The following is an 18,906-nucleotide window of genomic DNA, read 5'->3' as shown; positions in this document are numbered from 1 at the left end:
ACCCCGCTACTCACCTCTCTCCAGTCTGATGAAACACCATTGACAACAACTCTTTGAGTGCGGTTCTCTAACCAATTCCCTATCCACCTAACGATCTGAAAATCCAGATTGCAGTCCTTCAATCCAGATTGCAGTCCTTCTATAGCCCACAAGAAGACAAAACTACTAATACTGCCGAGATAACTTTGATCAACAACTGCCCAGTAGGCTATTTTAAAATGGGAGTCGTGTGTTCCTGGTGGCCAGCCACTGATCTATCAATCCAGCTACATAATTTTGTACGAGCTTAGTTTTCCAGGTTGTCTTCAAGGACAGTCTCATGTTGAATGCATGGCAATAATCAAGTTTCAGTGTTATTGTCGCATGAATCAGTGGGGCTACATCAGCTGCGTTTCAGAAAGGAGAAAATTTTCAAGCAATATGCAGTGGAAATATACCCGATGCTATATACCCGGTGTTCGATGAAATAGGATCCAAACAGAGAATAAAAATAAGGAAATGGACCCCACTGATATCACAAGAAATTAGTTTTATAATCCACTTGCAAGAATACAATTTTTTGCATAACAAATATACTTCAGCAGTTGATGTGCTATATTATTATATTTTGAGCCAGATTACAGATTTATATAAATCATCATACCAGCTACCTTGCTTTCCTTCTGAGAAAATGAGAGTTTATTACAAGGAATTTAGATTGAAGAGATTAGAATATACCTTCATCAGATTTAAGATATTAAGAAGAGCTGGAAAAGGGCAACTCTGATGAAAGAATGGATAACTCTGGTACCTGCTACTCACAATAGGAACAATAGACAGTTCTGGCATATTGTGAACAACATCAGGAATATTTCTTTTATTCCTTTTTGCAGCAATCCAGTTATATGGTTTGCTTTTTTCCACCTGTTTATAATGCAGGGACATGGCCAAATATATAGAAGAGGAAAATTCAGTTGAGATTGGAGAACAGGAACACTGACCAGCAGTATCATTCAAGACAAATGAATGCCTAATAAAAAACAAATAGATTTATTACAATCAAACCCAAAGTGCTGGACAGAATTTATATATTTATTATATTTATATACCGCCCTCCCTGAAGGCTCAGGGCAGTTTTGACCCCTCTCTTCTCTATGATAAATAACTCAGAATGTATTCCTTCTGTCTGGAAGAAAACTTTGGTGGTACCTATTTTTAGGAATAAAGGGAAGATGCTGGGCCCACAGAACCCTCCTCTGCGTTATTGGGAAACTATATGAAGCGTATTTAAGGATAAAATTGAAAGAATGGGTGGAGGAGTCAGAAATTCTGAGTGAGGAATAAGGTGGGTACTACTAAGGATGTTCTGTAGTTCATCACTGCCTGATTTTAGCCCATTTGTTTGAGAAAAAGTGTTCTTCAGTAAATAATCATCTATGTGTAGCCTTCATGGACTTACATTTAGCATTTGATAGTATCTTTAGAGCTACACTATGGCAGAAGGTAAAGGAAACCACGATCAGTAGATGCCTGCTATGCCTATTCACTGGATTATATCAAGATATAGATGTAAAAATCAGATATAGCACTGAAGGCCAGGCTGCAGATTCTATCCCAATCCTCAAAAATGTTTAACAAGATTTAACAATGATACTAAAATTTTAAAAGCATTTGTAACTGGAGTGAAGGATGAACATATGTATATGCCTGGTCCCCAATCTTTTTATCACCGGGGACCGGACAACACTTAACAATTTTACTGAGGTTGGAGGGGGGTAGTCTTTTTCTGAGGGACGTCTCTGCCGCCTGCGCCCCTGCTCCATTTGCTTTCTCACCGGCGCCCCTGACTTCCCACTGCCCACTGGGGAGTGCTGTCAGCAGCAGCTACGCAGTGCCACGCCGAGGGGGAGCCCCAGCCATGGCGGTCACCAGACAGCACCAAATGTGAGCTGGTGGCACAGTGGCAAGGCAGCCACCGAGACAGCAGCCGGGGAGGAGGACGAGGCGTGGCCCGGTACCAACTGATCCACTGACCAGTACGAGTCCCAGAACCAGGGGCTGGGGACCACTGATCTAGGGAATGGTGGCTAAACCAGCATTTGACTTTCTTCATATACGTTTACCCCAGCTGGTTCTAAAGCCAAAATCACTCTGTAGGAAAAGAGCTTGTTTAAAGCTTAGAGATTTTTTTTTATGTTCCCTTTTAGATCTACAATCAGAAGAACATTTGCTTTTCTGGGGAACAAATAAGAATTGGTACTAAAACTATAATAAGTGTTTAAGAAAACAGTTTCTATTTTCTCACTTCCCTGTGTTCTCTCTCCACCACTGGGTCCCATGAAGCTATGTAGAGAAATGGTTTGATCAAGCCATTACATCATCATCATCCTACCCAACAAAGAGGCCACCAGAGCAGGTGACACAGAAATTCAATTAGTATAATTAAGCACAAGACTGCTTTCAGGAGCATAAACCAGCACATTTTAAAGTTGCACTGAATACGTAGGCCTTGTACAAATGAGAAACTGCTACAAGGCACTCGACCTATTTTATGACAGCATTTCACTCCTCTAGTAGAAGCACATAAGTAGCCAGGGAATCCCATATTAGCCCAGGCTATCTGTGGCATACTTTCCTGTAGCAGACAAGTGTTGCTAACAAATACTCAGGTGGTTCATCTTAAAAAACACAGCGCTTTCAACAAGAGATTATAAAACTACTTCTGCTGACTAAATTGTGTTCAGTGTTTTAAAGATTTTATTATTTCTAAAATATTGTACTAAACAGAAAAATATTCCATGACCATTTCTGGTGAATCTTCTGTTTCAAAATTAACAATTCTGGCAGAATATCATAACAGAAAGACCTAATTCTTAGTTATATATAATTTTACTTAGGAGATTAATAAATATATCAATCTACACAAGTAAAGGGCATAATCATGGAGCATTTACAACATCAAAATGTTATTTCAATTACAGTGTAGTTTCCTAAAATAGCATATCTATTTAGATTTTCTATATAGCAATTTGTTCTTACATGTTCACAATCTAGCTATTTCAAGGAATACAGCCTGACACTTTTATAGCTGGTTTGCCATTGCAAACAAGTAGTAGTAGGATTTTACAGTGTTCTGCTACAATAATCCATCACCGAGACTGGGTTTCCATTATGCCCAATCCTTCTTAGTACTGTCCTGTTTGTGCACTGAAATGAGCTACTGATCTATCATACAGCCAAAAAGGAGAATGCACCAATGAAGCCACTTTAAATAAGCCTCTAATTGAAACTGCTTTGCTTACTCTAAGGAGACAATCCATAGCACATTGAAGTCTATAGCAAATTCCCATTTGGTGTGCAGCTTCAAACCAGCAGATCAGTCTAACCCATAATCAATAAAAGGCTTGCTAGTTATGACATGCTCTACATTTCTGTCAAATCATATATACATATAAACAACTGAAAGAACATCTTAATAAAAAGCATTTATCTATTTTACAGTCTCTTTGCTTGAAAAAATAATCATATATATTTAACTTTCCAAATCATACAATAATTAACAACTGGCAATGTGGAAATTTCTCAGCAACAATTTGGTGGAAACTAGCTTAATTTTTTTAGTTTTTAGAAATCTTCGCAAACATTGTTCAGGAAATTAATATATCAGGTATCAAAATGCGTTGGCAGCCTTAACACAACTGTTACAGTGTTCTGTAACAGATAAGTAATATAATACTTGACAACACTCTCTGGTGCAAACAACATGGGAAGACATACAGTATAGAAAAAAATCCACATGGAAGGAGCTTTGGCTGATAAATCTGAGTCATAATTGAAGAAGTAATAAATGATTATAAGTAGGCATGAGAAGACGGCATATAGCCTTTACATTTTAAAAATTCTCATCTTTCAAATTTTCCTAGGAATAAATACAAAATTAACTGCAATTCCCCCCCCCCTAAAAATCAAGTTGCAAATAACTGAAGGTCATTTAAAATAACTGATTAAACCACAGTCAATATAAGGCCACAACAAAGAATGCTAGTGAGGCATAGCCTCAACAAATTTGAAACAAATGTCATGATGGAGGAAATTGGCAGCAAGCTCTAAGACAGGGGTAGTCAAACTGCGGCCCTCCAGATGTCCAAGGACTACAATTCCTATGAGCCCCTACCAGAAAATGCTAACGGGCTCATGGGAATTGTAGTCCATGGACATCTGGAGGGCCGCAGTTTGACTGCCCTGATGTCACTTCCTTGCTGTACTTTTTTTTTTTTTACTCTGTCCTGGTTGTTTGTGCTATGTGTAGGTGCCACAAACATTTCCCCCTTCTAACTTGCTTTATTTTGTTAATAGATGATAGATGATATCGCTGAGGACAAGAACTCAGTCCATCACTCAACTGAATTACAAGAAATATACACATATTTTGGTTTCTCCTTCACTGTGAGCCACAAATATTGTACGGACCAACAATTTCTGCAATACTTCTAAACATAAGTTGTCATTGTATTGGTTCCACGTAGTTCGCTGGATATAGACCAACTTGCCCGCTATCCAGACGTCCTTTGCACCAGCCTTGTTCATCTTCGTCTTCTATTTTAGTTAGTTCTTCCCCTGGGAACAAAGTGATTTGAAAAACTATAAAACTATAAAAGTACGTATCCTTGGATTACATTATGTCTTCCCATACCAGTTATAGTCTTCACTTCATACACCAGAATCAGCATCAGAAGGTTAGAACTCTGCTTTGCATTGAACTGATTCCTGATAATACTTATGGAAAAAGACAAACATTCATTAAGCAGCAAGATGGTGAGATTAAAGTCCCTAATGGGTCCCTAATGTGTGATTGCCATCTTTCTTGCTTTTGTTGTTTAATCTGTTTTAGATTGTATTTTATGGGGTTTTATGCTTTTATTATAGAATCATAGAATCATAGAGTTGGAAGGGGCCATACAGGCCATCTAGTCCAACCCCCTGCTCAACGCAGGATCAGCCCTAACCATCCTAAAGTATCCAAGAAAAGTGTGTATCCAACCTTTGCTTGAAGACTGCCAGTGAGGGGGAGTTCACCACCTCCTTAGGCAGCCTATTCCACTGCTGAACTACTCTGACCGTGAAATTTTTTTTTCCTGATATCTAGCCTATATCAACGTACTTGAAGTTTAAACCCATTACTGCGTGTCCTCTCCTCTGCAGCCAACAGAAACAGCATCCTGCCCTCCTCCAAGTGACAGCCTTTCAAATACTTAAAGAGGGCTATCATGTTGTGAGCCGCCACAAGCCAGCTTGTCTGGGAGTGGTGGGATAGAAATCTAATGATAAATAAATATAAATAAATAAACAATTTATCTAGGAGAAAACCAAATTGCAAGTACATGTAACTGTACCATCATATGTGGACATAGTGCGTGCATACACCTACCTCATAGAGGTTTCTGAAGCAAAAAAAAAAAAAAGCCTGAGGGTGCTCTATCCCCCTCCTCCCATGCTGTTTCCCACCTTTCTCAGTATGATAAAGATGGGCATAGCAGTTGTTCCTCAGTTTGCTTGTCTCTGCCACCACTAGAATGAGGTAAATCGCCCAGCTTTAAATAAGGATCTCACAGTGGGACAGGTGAATACTCAACAAAACTTACAGGTAAGGGAAATCCTGTTTTCTTCATTGTGCAATACCTATGTGTTAGAAAGGCAGGTGGGAGCTCTAAGTTAAAAAGACTGTAAAACTGCTCTATCCATTGCTATGGCTCTTGTGGCATCTATGCCCACAGAATAATGCTTGCCAAAGATGCATGATGATGACTTCATAGCCTTGTAGATGGAGAGACCATAATGAAAAGCAGCTGAGGCAGATACTGTTCGGGTTAAATGAGTGTGAGCCTGCAGCGCATAGTCAACTCACACATATTTATAACATGGTTTGATATATTACAATCTATAAATGGATTGTGCTGACAATTTCTTGGCCAAATTAGGGCTTAAGAAGGATGTGAAAAGATCTGCAGTCTTTTTTATCCCATGGTTTTGAGTAAGGGTAGTCAAACTGCGGCCCTCCAGATGTCCATGGACTACAATTCCCATGAACTCATGGGAATTGTAGTCCGTGGACATCTGGAGGGCCGCAGTTTGACTACCCCTGGTTTTGAGTATAGCTCCAGTAACATGATGTCTTAGTTTATATCAAATTTCAATACCTTGGTGAAGAACTGGAATTACACTGGTATAGAAGATTTTAAGGAGCTTACTGACCCTTCTGGTGCTATAATGGCAATCAAGAACAATCTACAGAGATGTTTTATTCATATAAATATACAGTGGCCTAGTAATTTAAAACAGAAGCTTTGATTGCTGACATTTTATCTTACTGGTTTTCACCTGAAGGAAAAGCAAGTTCTCTAACTTTTCAAAATCCAATTTTTTCCCTTTGATTAAGAATCCTGGTACATCACATGCTAGAAATCCTTTTATCCCAAGGAAAAGGCATCATTCATTACACATTTCCCTCACGGCAGAAAAGAGAGTTGATAGTGACAGATGCTTACCAATCTTAAAGCTGAGCTCATCATGTTCTTGCCCCTCATAATCATACAGGGCTCGAACTCGCACCTCCATGGTAGGTGAGGCCTCTTCCTCATCAAAGGGGTTTGTTTCTCCTTGTACATCATTGGAGGAAAATGGATTGCTGGTCTCTTCATCAGACCACTCGGTGGGATAACTTTGGTTTCTCTCAGAACTGCTAACACTAAACGCAAGAACAATCATTTAGACCAGGGGTAGTCAAACTGCGGCCCTCCAGATGTCCATGGACTACAATTCCCAGGAGCCCCTGCCAGCATTTGCTGGCAGGGGCTCCTGGGAATTGTAGTCCATGGACATCTGGAGGGCCGCAGTTTGACTACCCCTGATTTAGACCGTCTCAAAGAGCCATCTGAACAATCATGCCAACCCCGCACCACCAGGGCCACCTATTTACTAAGAAATTATGCGCTCTGACATTCCTAACATCGGCAGCAATGGCTAATTTCGTGTGTGAATCCACCGAGAGACAGACCGATATATTAGCAACCAACACAACATGAAACACCACAATAAAACCATATTCATTTGAGGAAAATGTTAGGCAGAGAGAGAGCCTCAGCAAAGGGCATATCCAATGAAAACAAACAGGACCAAAGCTCCTGCAGGAGTTGCCCAGCACACGGCCATCGTTAGCGGTTGTGGAACCAGCAAAGGGGGGGGGGGGGAACAATCACCAGAAAACAGCAGGTACAGTATTATATTAGTCAGGTTTGCAACAACGGTTACATAAGCTCTCCACAATGGCTTCATGCACTGCACAACACAATGCCTTGGTAGAAACCCGGAGGTGGAAACCCTGGACAGAAGAAGTGTAAGTATGAAAAACGTTTGAGAACAGTTTTTCACCAACTTTTTGATTTTATTGTCCTCCTTTTCACTGACAGTACTTCCAGTATCCTCTTCATCTTCAAAGGGATTGTAACTTGACTGTACTGCCTGAACTGTGTTACACGGGACACTAAGGTTGCTATTTGGGAGACAAAAAGCATTAAGGTGACCCTATCATTTCATGGTCCCAGTACGCAGACACAGCACATTATGCCCCCTCCATTAAGGGCCCCTTAGTCATACTGAATCATAGAGCTGGAAGGTTCTTCCAGGGTCATCCAGTCCAACCCCCTGCACAATGCTTGTCATAAAAGCACCCAGGCAGATCATTTCAAGCTGGTTTCTTTGAAAAATGCAGCAGCACCCTTAAGGAATTGCAAAACCTATGGTTTGGAAGCTCTTTGAAGACCAGTTTATGAAAACAGTTTAGTGATCTGATAGGCAAGCTGTGTTTATCCCTTTTAACCTAACCCTCTAGGGTGGTTGTTTATATACTGCCTATGCTACAGACAGACTAAAATTAACCTCTATGTAATTTTCACCTCCCATAATTCCACTTCACTATACAGTTTATTTTTCATAGAACAAATATTAATAACCAAACATGGGTTAAAATAAAGCTCTATGTGGCTTTCTGGTGTAGTGGTTAAGAGTGTGGACTTCTAATCTGGCACGCTGGGTTTGATTCTGCACTCCCCCACATGCAGCCAACTGGGTGACCTTGGGCTTGCCACAGTGCTGATAAAACTGTTCTGACTGAGCAGTGATATCAGGGCTCTCTTAGCCACACCCACCTCACAGGGGAGAGGAAAGGGAAGACAACTGTAAGCCACTTTGAGCCTCCTTCGGGTAGAGAAAAGTGGCATAAAAGAACCAACTCTTCTTCTTCCTTGGATATGGGGAGCTTTATGTCCCAATTCATCATGCACAATGTTTTCCCATAATCCTTGGTGAACACTCCCTGACAGAGTGCTCCACTCAGCAAGCAAGCTGCTGAAGACTGTTTGCACAACCCCTAAGTTGCCTAGGCCCAGGGTGACATTCCCTCACCAATGGAAGAAAGGACGGATCCTGCTCCTTTCAGATTGTGCTCCAAAACAGACAACAGCACAAGCATTTTTATAGCTATCAGAAACACAGCAAGATAATGGCTGTACTTTAATGAACCACAAGCATCAGCAGCCAAATGTATTTCACAAGACATTTTGCTTTACTCCTGAGCAATCTTGACCAGGAGGACATACATTCTTGAGGACAACCTGACATTAGTAGCACAACTAGCAACTTCCATACCTGATGACATCCGGCACAGTGTCCTGATGGGAATTATCACTGGATTGAGTTCTTGAGTCCTCTCTTGTAAAGGGCAATTGGGACCATTCACACACACAGCAAAGTATTTCATGTGAACGGGCCCTTAGTATTCCCTCAGTGAAAGGTAACTTAAGAATATATAGCTTCTCTGTGAAGCCCAGTTTAGCACTGTTCACAACTACTTGTGAGAAGCAGCAAAAGCTGGTTGAATTACAACAGGTTAAAATCAAGACAAGAGACCTCAAAGCATATTATAGCATTCTGGATGCTGTCTGTCACTCATTTTTTATCTCTTTTCTTATAGTATTAGAAGACTATTACAGCAGCCCTATACCAGCTTGGTGTAGTGGTTACTGTGTTGGACTAGGAAACCCTGTGTAAAATACTCTGACATCGTCCAGGTCGCTGCATGGTCAGGGCCACAGTACACATGAGGTCCCAGGTTCAGTTCCTGGCATCTTCAAATAAATGGCTCTGCAGCTACAGTCTGGAAAAGTCTGGAAAAAATCTCTGGAAAGCAGCCTGAAATATTTAAGTTACTGATGCAGGCCTGGTGTAAGTCAGTATTAAGCTATTTTCTTATCTCTTTCTATCTTCACTACCACCATTAACCCCACACTTATTTGGTGAAAACTAGTTTTGGGCAGATTATTACTATGTGTATTATGCTGAAACCTAACCCAAAATATACTGCTGAGCCCATTTTGATGAACTTTAAATGGTGGACAGAGTATCCCCACAGAATCCAGACTACAATATTCCTTTACACTGGGTTCTGTTTCATTGTTTTCTCACAAACATGTTCCTATGAAAACCCAGAAAAGCAGCTAAAGCAGACCTCTGACCCTCATACTTCCTCTGACCCTCACCTTGGGAGATGAAGGGCCTTAGAATCTTTTACATATTCGGGAAAGGTTTTGCATCCAAAAATGGCAGGGACTCTAAGGTCAATCATGAGCTTTTCTTGCAACAAATGGCTTGAGAATTAGTTTGAACAAATAAGACCCTTTGCAGATAACTCTGGGAAGAAAGTGTCCTGATGTTGCCTAGAACTGTGTTCTGATCCTGTATTTTCCCAATACACTGCCCAATACCTCATCTTCCAGTCAGCAGCTTGAAAGGCCATATCAGACTTGCCTACCTGCTGTTTTTGTTGTGCTGCTCTCCTGTCTGGTTAATGCCAGTCAGGGTCACTCCATCTGCAGCCTTTTTCTTCTCTCTTCTACTGAGAGTACGGTTCAGGTCGGCTGACCATTCCTACACAGAGATAGAAATAAAGATTCAAGCAGCTATCTTAAATCCAATGTTGAGCTCACACAACAGAAATGAACAAAATTTTAACATCATTTAATCTTTGCCTTACTGACATTTTCTTGATTTCTTAAAAGCCAAATACAGATTAGAGATTCTGACTCAGCTACTGGTTTAGTTGACCCGAATAAAAGCTGAATTTTCCCAGCTTTTATTTAGGGTTTTTCAGCTGTACTGATCCCCATTTTGCCATCCGTCCCCCTTCTAAGTGAGGGAAAGCTAAACAAACTGCTAAAATGGTTGCCAGCCACTTAAAATTCATGGCCGGCAGCCATTTAAAACCTCCATTTTGCTCCTCCACTTCAAAACAGAGAGGGGTGAAATTGAGTTTTCATTGGGGGTCAATGTAGTGGGATCCAGGGCTGGCTCCCTTTACACTGAGCTGTAAGGGGGAGCGCCAGCCCAGTATCGATCTGGGTGATGGTAACTGACAACTACCCTGCCTGGGATGGGGTTCACTCCCTTTACTGCCCAGAATGGGCCTTGGCATCAAGAACTGAAAGCTATATCCGGGGGACTGTGCATGAACAGGCTTGCCCTTGGATAGATGTTTACAACTAACAGTCTCTATGGAACACTGCATGCTGGAGTCAAGTGACATATGTTCCTATGCAGCAGCATCCCATTCTACCCTTAGCACCTCTAGTGCTGCCGAAGCAAAATGTGCAGTGGGGCAGAAGGAAGGGCATGTGTACCTGGCCAGAAGATTCTTGATGAACAACGGTTACAGGTAAGTGCAACCATGTTTTGTTTTCATTGTCAATCTTCTGTGCAGTCCCACATGGGGATTCTAGCAAGCTACTCACCAAACTGCAAGGCATACTCCACTAGCATTTGGGGTGAAGCATTGGCAAGCCTTATATATGACTACACTATGCTCTTCACTCACACAGAACAGGCCATGTTCATCAGTCAGGGTCCCTAGAAGGTAGCTGTAAAGACCTATCTTGACAGTAGGCCTGCTCATGCGCTGTCCTCATGCAGGACTGCACAGAAGACTGAATATCTGAAACTTTTCAGACATGATTCCAAAGGAATAACTCTCCCGTATAATTCATGAATTACTCCCTCCAGTACTGCCCAAAGCCATGCCAAGCTACATTCCTTAATACGTTCACTAAAGCCATGCACACATACGTTCCTTGGAAGAAGCTTAAATTGCCTAGAAGCATTTCATAACAACAAGATTACACAGAATTCACATCTCAGGTCACACACATGACTAGCCATTAAAAAGCAGGCTGAAAAACAAATTGTACAAGCAGTGCAAGCTTGGCAAGTTTTCATGGCCATTTATAAAGCCCCAACAGTATGACTAGCTTTTAAATATAGCAATCTGAAACTTACTTCATCCTTGTTGCATGCAAAGGAAATAAAATGTTTGTTAGGAAAGTTAGAGTTTATATTTAAAGTCTCTGTGTTTCAGAATTCAATGCTTACCACTGAGCAAATGCAGAACTGATACTGTGTACGCCACTGAAGCTCTCAATTCAGATCATGTCTTATCAATCTGAATCCAGTGAATATCAAAATGATCTTGCGTTGAGCAGGGGGTTGGACTAGATGGCCTGTATGGCCCCTTCCAACTCTATGATTCTGTGAAGCTGCTATTAAGTATTTCAGCTCAGAACTCAACTGAGTTGAGCCAGGCAGAACATTCTATGTAAAGATATCTCCCGCTCAGTTCTATATCAAATGGAGTTCTAACAATTGAATCATCTTCAATTACCAAGCAGCCTGACAACTATCTTTTATAATTTAAAATGTGCTTTGATAGCTGAAATGACTATGCTCAAAACATTCTGAAAAACTAAAATGCTAAATGTGCTGAACTATATTTCACTTAGCACAATGCATGATGAAGGCTTAAACATAGCTCGTTACCCATGGGAATAGAGATCATCTTCCTTCCACTAATCATGGGTTCTAAACCAAGCTTCAACCCCCCAACGTGTAAGTGGGAACATAATTTTGAACCAGCACGCCTTCCTTCCTACTGACATGTGTTTAATGCCTGGACTACTTGTCTCCCTCCGTGCAAGGATGGATGGGGAGGAGTGGGGCACGTGTGCTCACAAACCAGATTCAAGCTAAATGTCATCCCGACAAGATGTCAGAATGTCACCAGTTTTGTGTGCCAATCTGATAATTTTGCTTCAGTAGTTTGATAACGTTAATCTTAACAGTAACTGTATGTGACAGCTATATTCAGAATATTTACATGCTCATTTCAAAACTGGCGATCCTCAAAAAAGATTTAAGACCTACAGAATTATTCAGAACTATGATCACCACTGCAGTGCTCCTGGGTGTCATATGCCTACATATTTTCCGTTCTTGATGACTTTTCCCAGGTTTCTTCCTTATGCTTTTTAAACTCATATTCTTTTCTTCCTTGAACCCTGTTCACACTTCTAGTTATTTATTTATTTATTTATTTATTTATTTGATTTATATCCCGCCACTCCCCAAGGGCTCATTGCAGCCTTTCACATCCCTTTCCTCTTCTTGCTCTAAGCCTCTCCTCAGTGCTACAGGAGAAAACTGGGAGCCAATCAACTTCTAGCACATACACCCAACAAAATCCACTGTACACTGGCTTGTGTGCCTCAGTTAGTTTTCCCAATCCAGAATCCTCAAACTGAAAACTACTTGCAGATGGTAACGAAGGCTACCCACCACAATTTATTTCAATTTCACAAGTATTGGTAAGCCTGGGCCATTACTCACTTACCTGAAATCTTTCATTTTCTCAAGAAATTGTTTATTTAACCCTTCTGAAATGTAAGTTCAAGTATATTTGAAATGTTAGATTTATGTGTCCCAGAGAAATAAACTACAGCTGTTTACAGACACTGAAACAGTTCTGCCATTTCTGTATATCAAAGAACCTGTGATGTCCACTGGGTCACTGAATCAAGCAAGCACAGGTCACTTGCAGAGTTTGGCCCCCATCTGGCTCTACCATCTATCAAAATTCATAAAGTGCACACAGAATGAACATGGTTGCTTTAGAGCATTTCCTGAGACACATTTAGAAATGACTAAAATAAATCCAGCTCTGTGAAATCAGCCACAAGTATACACAAATATTAAAAGCTTATTAAAATGTTTTCAGTTACTTTCATATGCAGCAGAATAGAATACCCCTATTACATCAGAATGGGCATGTGACCTAAATTCCAAAGAAAACATGTAAATTAGCTTATCCAAACTAAATTACAAGCCTGCTTCTGTTAACTTGGAATCCTAAGCATTTAGTAGTCATTCTCAACATAGAAGAAGATGAGCTGGTTCTTATATGCCGCTTTTCTCTACCCAAAGGAGTCTCAAAGCGGCTTACATTCGCCTTCCCTTTCCTCTCCCCACAACAGACACCCTGTGAGGGAAGTGAGGCTGAGAGAGCCCTGATATTACTGCTTGGTCAGAACAGCTTCATCAGTGCTGTGGTGAGCCCAAGGTCACCCAGCTGGCTGCATACAGGGGACCACAAGGAACCACAGGTTCAAGCAAGGCTGAGGACCCCTGAGTGTAAAGCCAGCAAAAGTATGTATCAACCAACTGAAGCATTAAAAGGATATGGAAACTATTTTCAACAGCCCTAATTCAAACAAAATAGGATTCACTGGGTAAAGGCTGTTTAACATTCCTTCAGGGGCAGCAACTCTAGTGAGTTGGGCTGTGCCCTTCTTTTGGATCTTGAGATACAAAGAGGCATCTTCCCTCAATCAATGGACAGTGCACACATTTTCCTCTTTCCACATGTACAGAACAAAGAAATCCTCATTAGTATGATCCTCATTAGTGTGAGGTGCAAAACTGCCTTCAGGATAAACAAAAAAGCGCTACAAAGCAAGTTAAAACCCTTACTTCAAACTGAGGCCAGTTCATTGACATGCCTGGACCATGGTTTGCCCTGAACCACCTAAGATCTTCAACAGCATCAGCTCCTTTGATGTTCTGCTCCAGTTCCTGATAGATATTTGTGTAGCTGTAAATAACACAGATTGATTAAGAATTTGCCACAGATCTAGTAGCAAGAGCATTATTTTTTCCCAAAAGTTACATAAGACAATAATTTAATAAAAACAAGAGGATTAGCTTACAGTAAGTGATCTCTTAGCAAATAATTTAAGTCCCTGATGAGCCACATGCAAAGGCTTTTGTTGTCGCATTAAGCATTCCCTTGCATAACATTACACCCCCAGTCTTGCAGATGATGACCCTACCAAGGGAGAAGTTGTGGCATTTGATCAGCTCTTAATGCACAGAGGACAAATTATTTTATTGCTAACAACAATGGTGGATTCATTGCTTATGGTATTCGATTACAGCACTTCAAAGTGATGAAACAGAGTACAATAATATTCCTGCCATCCATTTTAGCCCAACCAAAAACTATATAAAGACAGAACTCAAGCATGCTGCTGAAGTAATTCTAACAAGCACTGACAGTATTAGCCCTGGCTCAATGCACGCAAAAGAGGGGCCTGAGCACACTGGCTCCACTTGCTCACCAAGTCATCTGCACAGTGTTAATCTGAGGAGGAAGTGAAGTCCCCCTTCTGTTATCAGCAACATTTGGAATACAGCATTGCTGATTATAGGAAGGGGGTGTATTTGTGGGCATTTAGAAGAAGAGAAGAAGAGTTGGTTCTTATATGCCGCTTTTCCCTACCCGAAGGAGGCTCAAAGCGGCTTACAGTCGCCTTCCCATTCCTCTCCCCACAACAGACACCCTGTGAGGTGGGTGAGGCTGAGAGAGCCCTGATATCACTGCTCGGTCAGAACAGTTTTATCAGTGCCGTGGCGAGCCCAAGGTCACCCAGCTGGTTGCATGTGGGGGAGTGCAGAATCGAACCCGGCATGCCAGATTAGAAGTCCGCACTCCTAACCACTACACCAAACTGGCTCTCTGCACCTTGCAGACAACTCAGCAATTGCACAGTGGGCAGGGGCAGAATGTTCACACCTACACAGTAAGTCTAGACACAGATGGCTTGGCTACACAGAGCTATTGTTTAAGCTTAGCGATATATAAGACAGGAAGGAGGGAGGCTTCTGGGGAGCTGCCTACTTTTTATCATCTGGCCCTTTAAAAAAGGTAAAGGTAAAGGTATCCCCTGTGCAAGCACCAAGTCATGTCTGACCCTTGGGGTGACGCCCTCTAGCGTTTTCATGGCAGACTCAATACGGGGTGGTTTGTCTTCCCCAGTCATTACCGTTTACCCCCCAGCAAGCTGGGTACTCATTTTACCGACCTTGGAAGGATGGAAAGCTGAGTCAACCTTGAGCCGGCTGCTGGGATTGAACTCCCAGCCTCATGGGCAGACAGCTTCAGACAGCATTTATGTTGCCTTACCACTCTGTGCCACAAGAGGCTCTACCTGGCCTTTTAGGGTAGCACAATCTGCTCATTCACTCAGTCACTGGAGCTCTTGCCTCTTTTACATGTACCCGGCCTATTTACACAGGTGCAGGGCCTGAAGCTCATGCCGAAGGGTGAGAGCCCAAGGGCTCTTAGCCTGTGGCATACTGGATATGGACTGGATAAATGTCAAACTCTGAAAGGATGAATTGCAGAGGAAGGGAAAATCCTGCTTCTAGTCTGTGCAGAGAATTTGAACCTGGGACTCTGATTTTATACAGAAGGGAGGGTGGGAATACGCCTTTCTGCTTTGCAACCTGATGTGATAATTTGGCAAATCCATCATCTATTCTAACTTGAACGCTACATTAGCAGCAACAGGATTCGACACCCTGAGGATGCTGATTTACCCAGTTGTGTGGGATACCTTTCAGCTTGCACAGTCGGAGGATGCAGACAGGATTCTCAGAAATTTGAGATCTGCCTCTGTACTTTAACACGGGGGTCGTCAACTCCCGGGCCACGGGCTGGTACCGAGCCACAAATGCACCGGGCTGCCGGCAGCAGCCGCACCAACCTTCCCCCCCCCCCTGCAGCGAGAAGCTCACCAGGCTGCGAGCGAATTGGCCGCTTTGGCAGCCGATTCCCTCACAGCCCGGCGAGCTTCTCACTGTGGGGTGGGGGGGAGAGGGTGGCGCAGCCGCCGGCATGCTGGCAGGGGCAAACGCGCATGGGCGGAGCTGCCGTGCATGCGTGTTTGCAGGTGGTCCCCAGCCTTACATATGTTGGGGGCCACTGCTTTAACGTATTAAACAATTCCTAAATTTAAACAATCATATATGATTGTGCCTTGCAACAAACTACCAACAGCTCAGATGAAGGGTTCCTTTCTCTAAATCAATGCTACTGTGACTGCCAAATGTCAGAAATATATTCATTATCCCAGGTTCAAATATGAAGCAGAAAGAGATAAAGTTTGAAGGAAATGGTTCCTGAAATATTCATTCTTTTCTGATATTGTAAGATTTAGATCATTTTTGAACAGTTTATATCCAAACTGTGTTGTTGATGCTCCAAACTTCTGCTTTACTGGCTTTTTAAAAAGTCTTTGAGTTTTTAGATATACGGCTTATGGGCTATTAAACCTTAATGAAATGAAACTATAAGCTGATAGCATCTGAACTCACAGTGACACTGACACACACACACACACACACAAAGTCACCTTTGGTGGTGGATAGCTCATGGAAAACATCAACTCTGTGTGAAGCAGAAGCAATGAAAAAGACAGATTAAATGCTAGGGATCATCAGGAAAGGGACTGAAAAATAAAACTGATAGTAAATGTGTATATACAAGCCCCTGATGCAGCCACCTTTTTAATACTATGTACAATTCTGGTCACTCCACCTTGAAGGAGATACAGAACATCTGGGAAAAATGCAGCAAGTGGCATCTAAAATGATCACCATATTTTGACAGCCTAACCTATGAGGCCAAGCTAAAGTATATGGGTCTTTTTAATTTAGAAAAAAAGTGACTGAAGAGTGCATCATGTAGAGAGGGTGGATGAAGAAAAGCTCCATTCTCACTTCCACAGTTCCAGAACCTGGAGTCACTCTCAAACAGTAGGATTTGACTGGAAGCATGTTAAATACTAACAAAATGAAATACTATTTCATCCAATGGGTAGTTGACTCATGGAATTCAGTGACACAATATCCACTGGTTTAGGCAAATTTTAAAAGGAGCTGGACAGATTTATGGACAACAGCCATGATAGCCACACAAGGCCTTCTAGTTCAAAGATATGCCTCCAATTGCCAGATGCTGAACAGTGGCCAATAGGTGAGGCTGCTGCTTGCAGGTACTGCTTTTGATTGTCTCTGTTACACTGCAAACAGGATGCTAGACTAGAGGAAGTACTGAATGGACTCAGCAGGGCTACTCAGCTTTTGGCTTAACTGGTTTTCATTATGCTTTTTCTTCACCCTAAGATTTCAGTATGAAATGGCTTCACTTCCCACATTTACCTTCCAGTAGTAGATAAATCCAGATGTTTCTGAACTTCCAGCAGCACTTCTCGAAAAAAACGGAGGCGTTTTTCTTCAAACTGTTGACATTGTTCAAAAACTTGTTCCATGTTTTCCATATACTGTGGTGTAGCATTGTCCAGCTCTTTCAGTGATTTTTCATACTTTTCTTTCGTCTTAAAAAAAGACATATTAACTTACTATGAATATCAGTGTCAATTGTATTGTTAACCTAAGCAATGTATATGTAGCAGATTGTAACAAGTAAATGTTTTATGCTATTTTATACTATATTTTATACAAGGGTTTTTGTTTTGTTTTTTGCCCTCCCTCCAGGGTGACATACATATTTTTTCCCTGTGAAGTGGATTAGGCTGAGAGTTCAAGGTCATAGAATGAGTTTGGTGACAAGCCCTCTAACCACTGCACTACACAAACATTAAAATTCTGCACAATATACATTTTGGCCAAAAGGGGATTTGTTGTTTTTTTTCCACTTGGAAATAGCGGTTTCAGTATCGGAATGTAAGGATAAGTTGTTAGGGTATAGAATGTCTAATGTACAAAAAGGTGCAAAAGAAGAGAAGAACCCTGCAGAAGCAGGCAGCACTAGTCAAAGAGGATAATATGGTCAGCACCTTTCTTCCTGATGTGTCCTTTGTTGGTCTCCAAACTGCTACTCTTGCTCTCAAGTAAGTAAGCTCCTGATTAAACTATTGTTATGATGAGCCCAGAAATTAACTGATACAAAGACAAAGAATGCTGACTTCCATTGTAGATCAAATGGATCTTGGCTATGAAAAAGAAGCTTCCTGTATAAAATGTACTGCTCGGTGAACACAATTTCCAATTTTATTAAAGATATAAATAACTTTTGCTTTATGATTTAAAAATACAGGCAATAAACATGCATTCCATTTATATAGGCTAACATTTATATTCATGTTCCAGGTTTTCTCTTGGTATCACACGCTATATCTTATCTTATTTAACACATAACTTAAGACAGTGGTCCCCAACCTTTTTATCACCGGGGACCGTTCAACGCTTGACAGTTTTAGTGAGGCCTGGAGGGGGGGGGGGTAGTCTTTTGCCTAGTCTTTTGCTCCACTTGCTTTCCCGCTGGCGCCCCTGACTTCCTGCTTCCCCTGGGGGGCTCTGCCAGTAGCAGCTGGCAATGCCATGCCGAAGGGGAGCCCTAGCCATAGTGGCCGCTGGAGAGCACCAAGTGAGCTGGCGGCAGAGTGGCAGGACAGCTCCTGAGGCAGCAGGCAGGGAGGACGACGAGGAGGAGCCGCGGCCCAGTACTGACTGATCTACGGACCGGTACCGGTCCCCGGACCGGGGGTTGGAGACCACTGACTTAAGACATTGAGCTAGATCCAACCATCCTCCAAGGAGCTTTCTTTCTAATTATATGGCTCTTCCTTCAATGGATGGGCTAGTTAAGCTACAGGAAGGCTTCAAACTCTACTCCCCACCATAATTTAT

At 41.8% G+C, this 18,906-nt stretch overlaps 1 protein-coding gene across 6 annotated transcripts in view; it reads right to left on the bottom strand.

The window, feature by feature from the left end:
- Positions 1–509: 509 nt before the first annotated feature.
- PACSIN2 (protein kinase C and casein kinase substrate in neurons 2) overlaps positions 510–18,906 on the bottom strand; it is a 57,151-nt gene continuing 38,754 nt past the window's right edge. For 4 of the 6 annotated variants that reach the window (XM_077337830.1, XM_077337829.1, XM_077337826.1 and 1 more), the window contains exons 6-11: positions 17,416–17,591; positions 13,885–14,005; positions 9,845–9,960; positions 7,412–7,528; positions 6,525–6,724; positions 510–4,596 (exon numbers count right to left, since the gene is read on the bottom strand). In XM_077337830.1, the coding sequence (XP_077193945.1) occupies positions 4,484–4,596; positions 6,525–6,724; positions 7,412–7,528; positions 9,845–9,960; positions 13,885–14,005; positions 17,416–17,591 (843 nt within the window). In that variant the 3' untranslated portion in view covers positions 510–4,483. Of the gene's footprint in view, positions 4,597–6,524; positions 6,725–6,864; positions 7,529–9,844; positions 9,961–13,884; positions 14,006–17,415; positions 17,592–18,906 lie in introns of those variants that run through there. The other 2 variants (XM_077337832.1, XM_077337831.1) reach the window with 2 other exon arrangements.

Source organism: Paroedura picta, chromosome 5 (assembly GCF_049243985.1).
Source record: "Paroedura picta isolate Pp20150507F chromosome 5, Ppicta_v3.0, whole genome shotgun sequence".
NCBI lineage: Eukaryota > Metazoa > Chordata > Lepidosauria > Squamata > Gekkonidae > Paroedura > Paroedura picta.
Note: the sequence above shows the minus strand (reverse complement) of the source record. Positions and strands in the feature narration are given on the sequence as shown.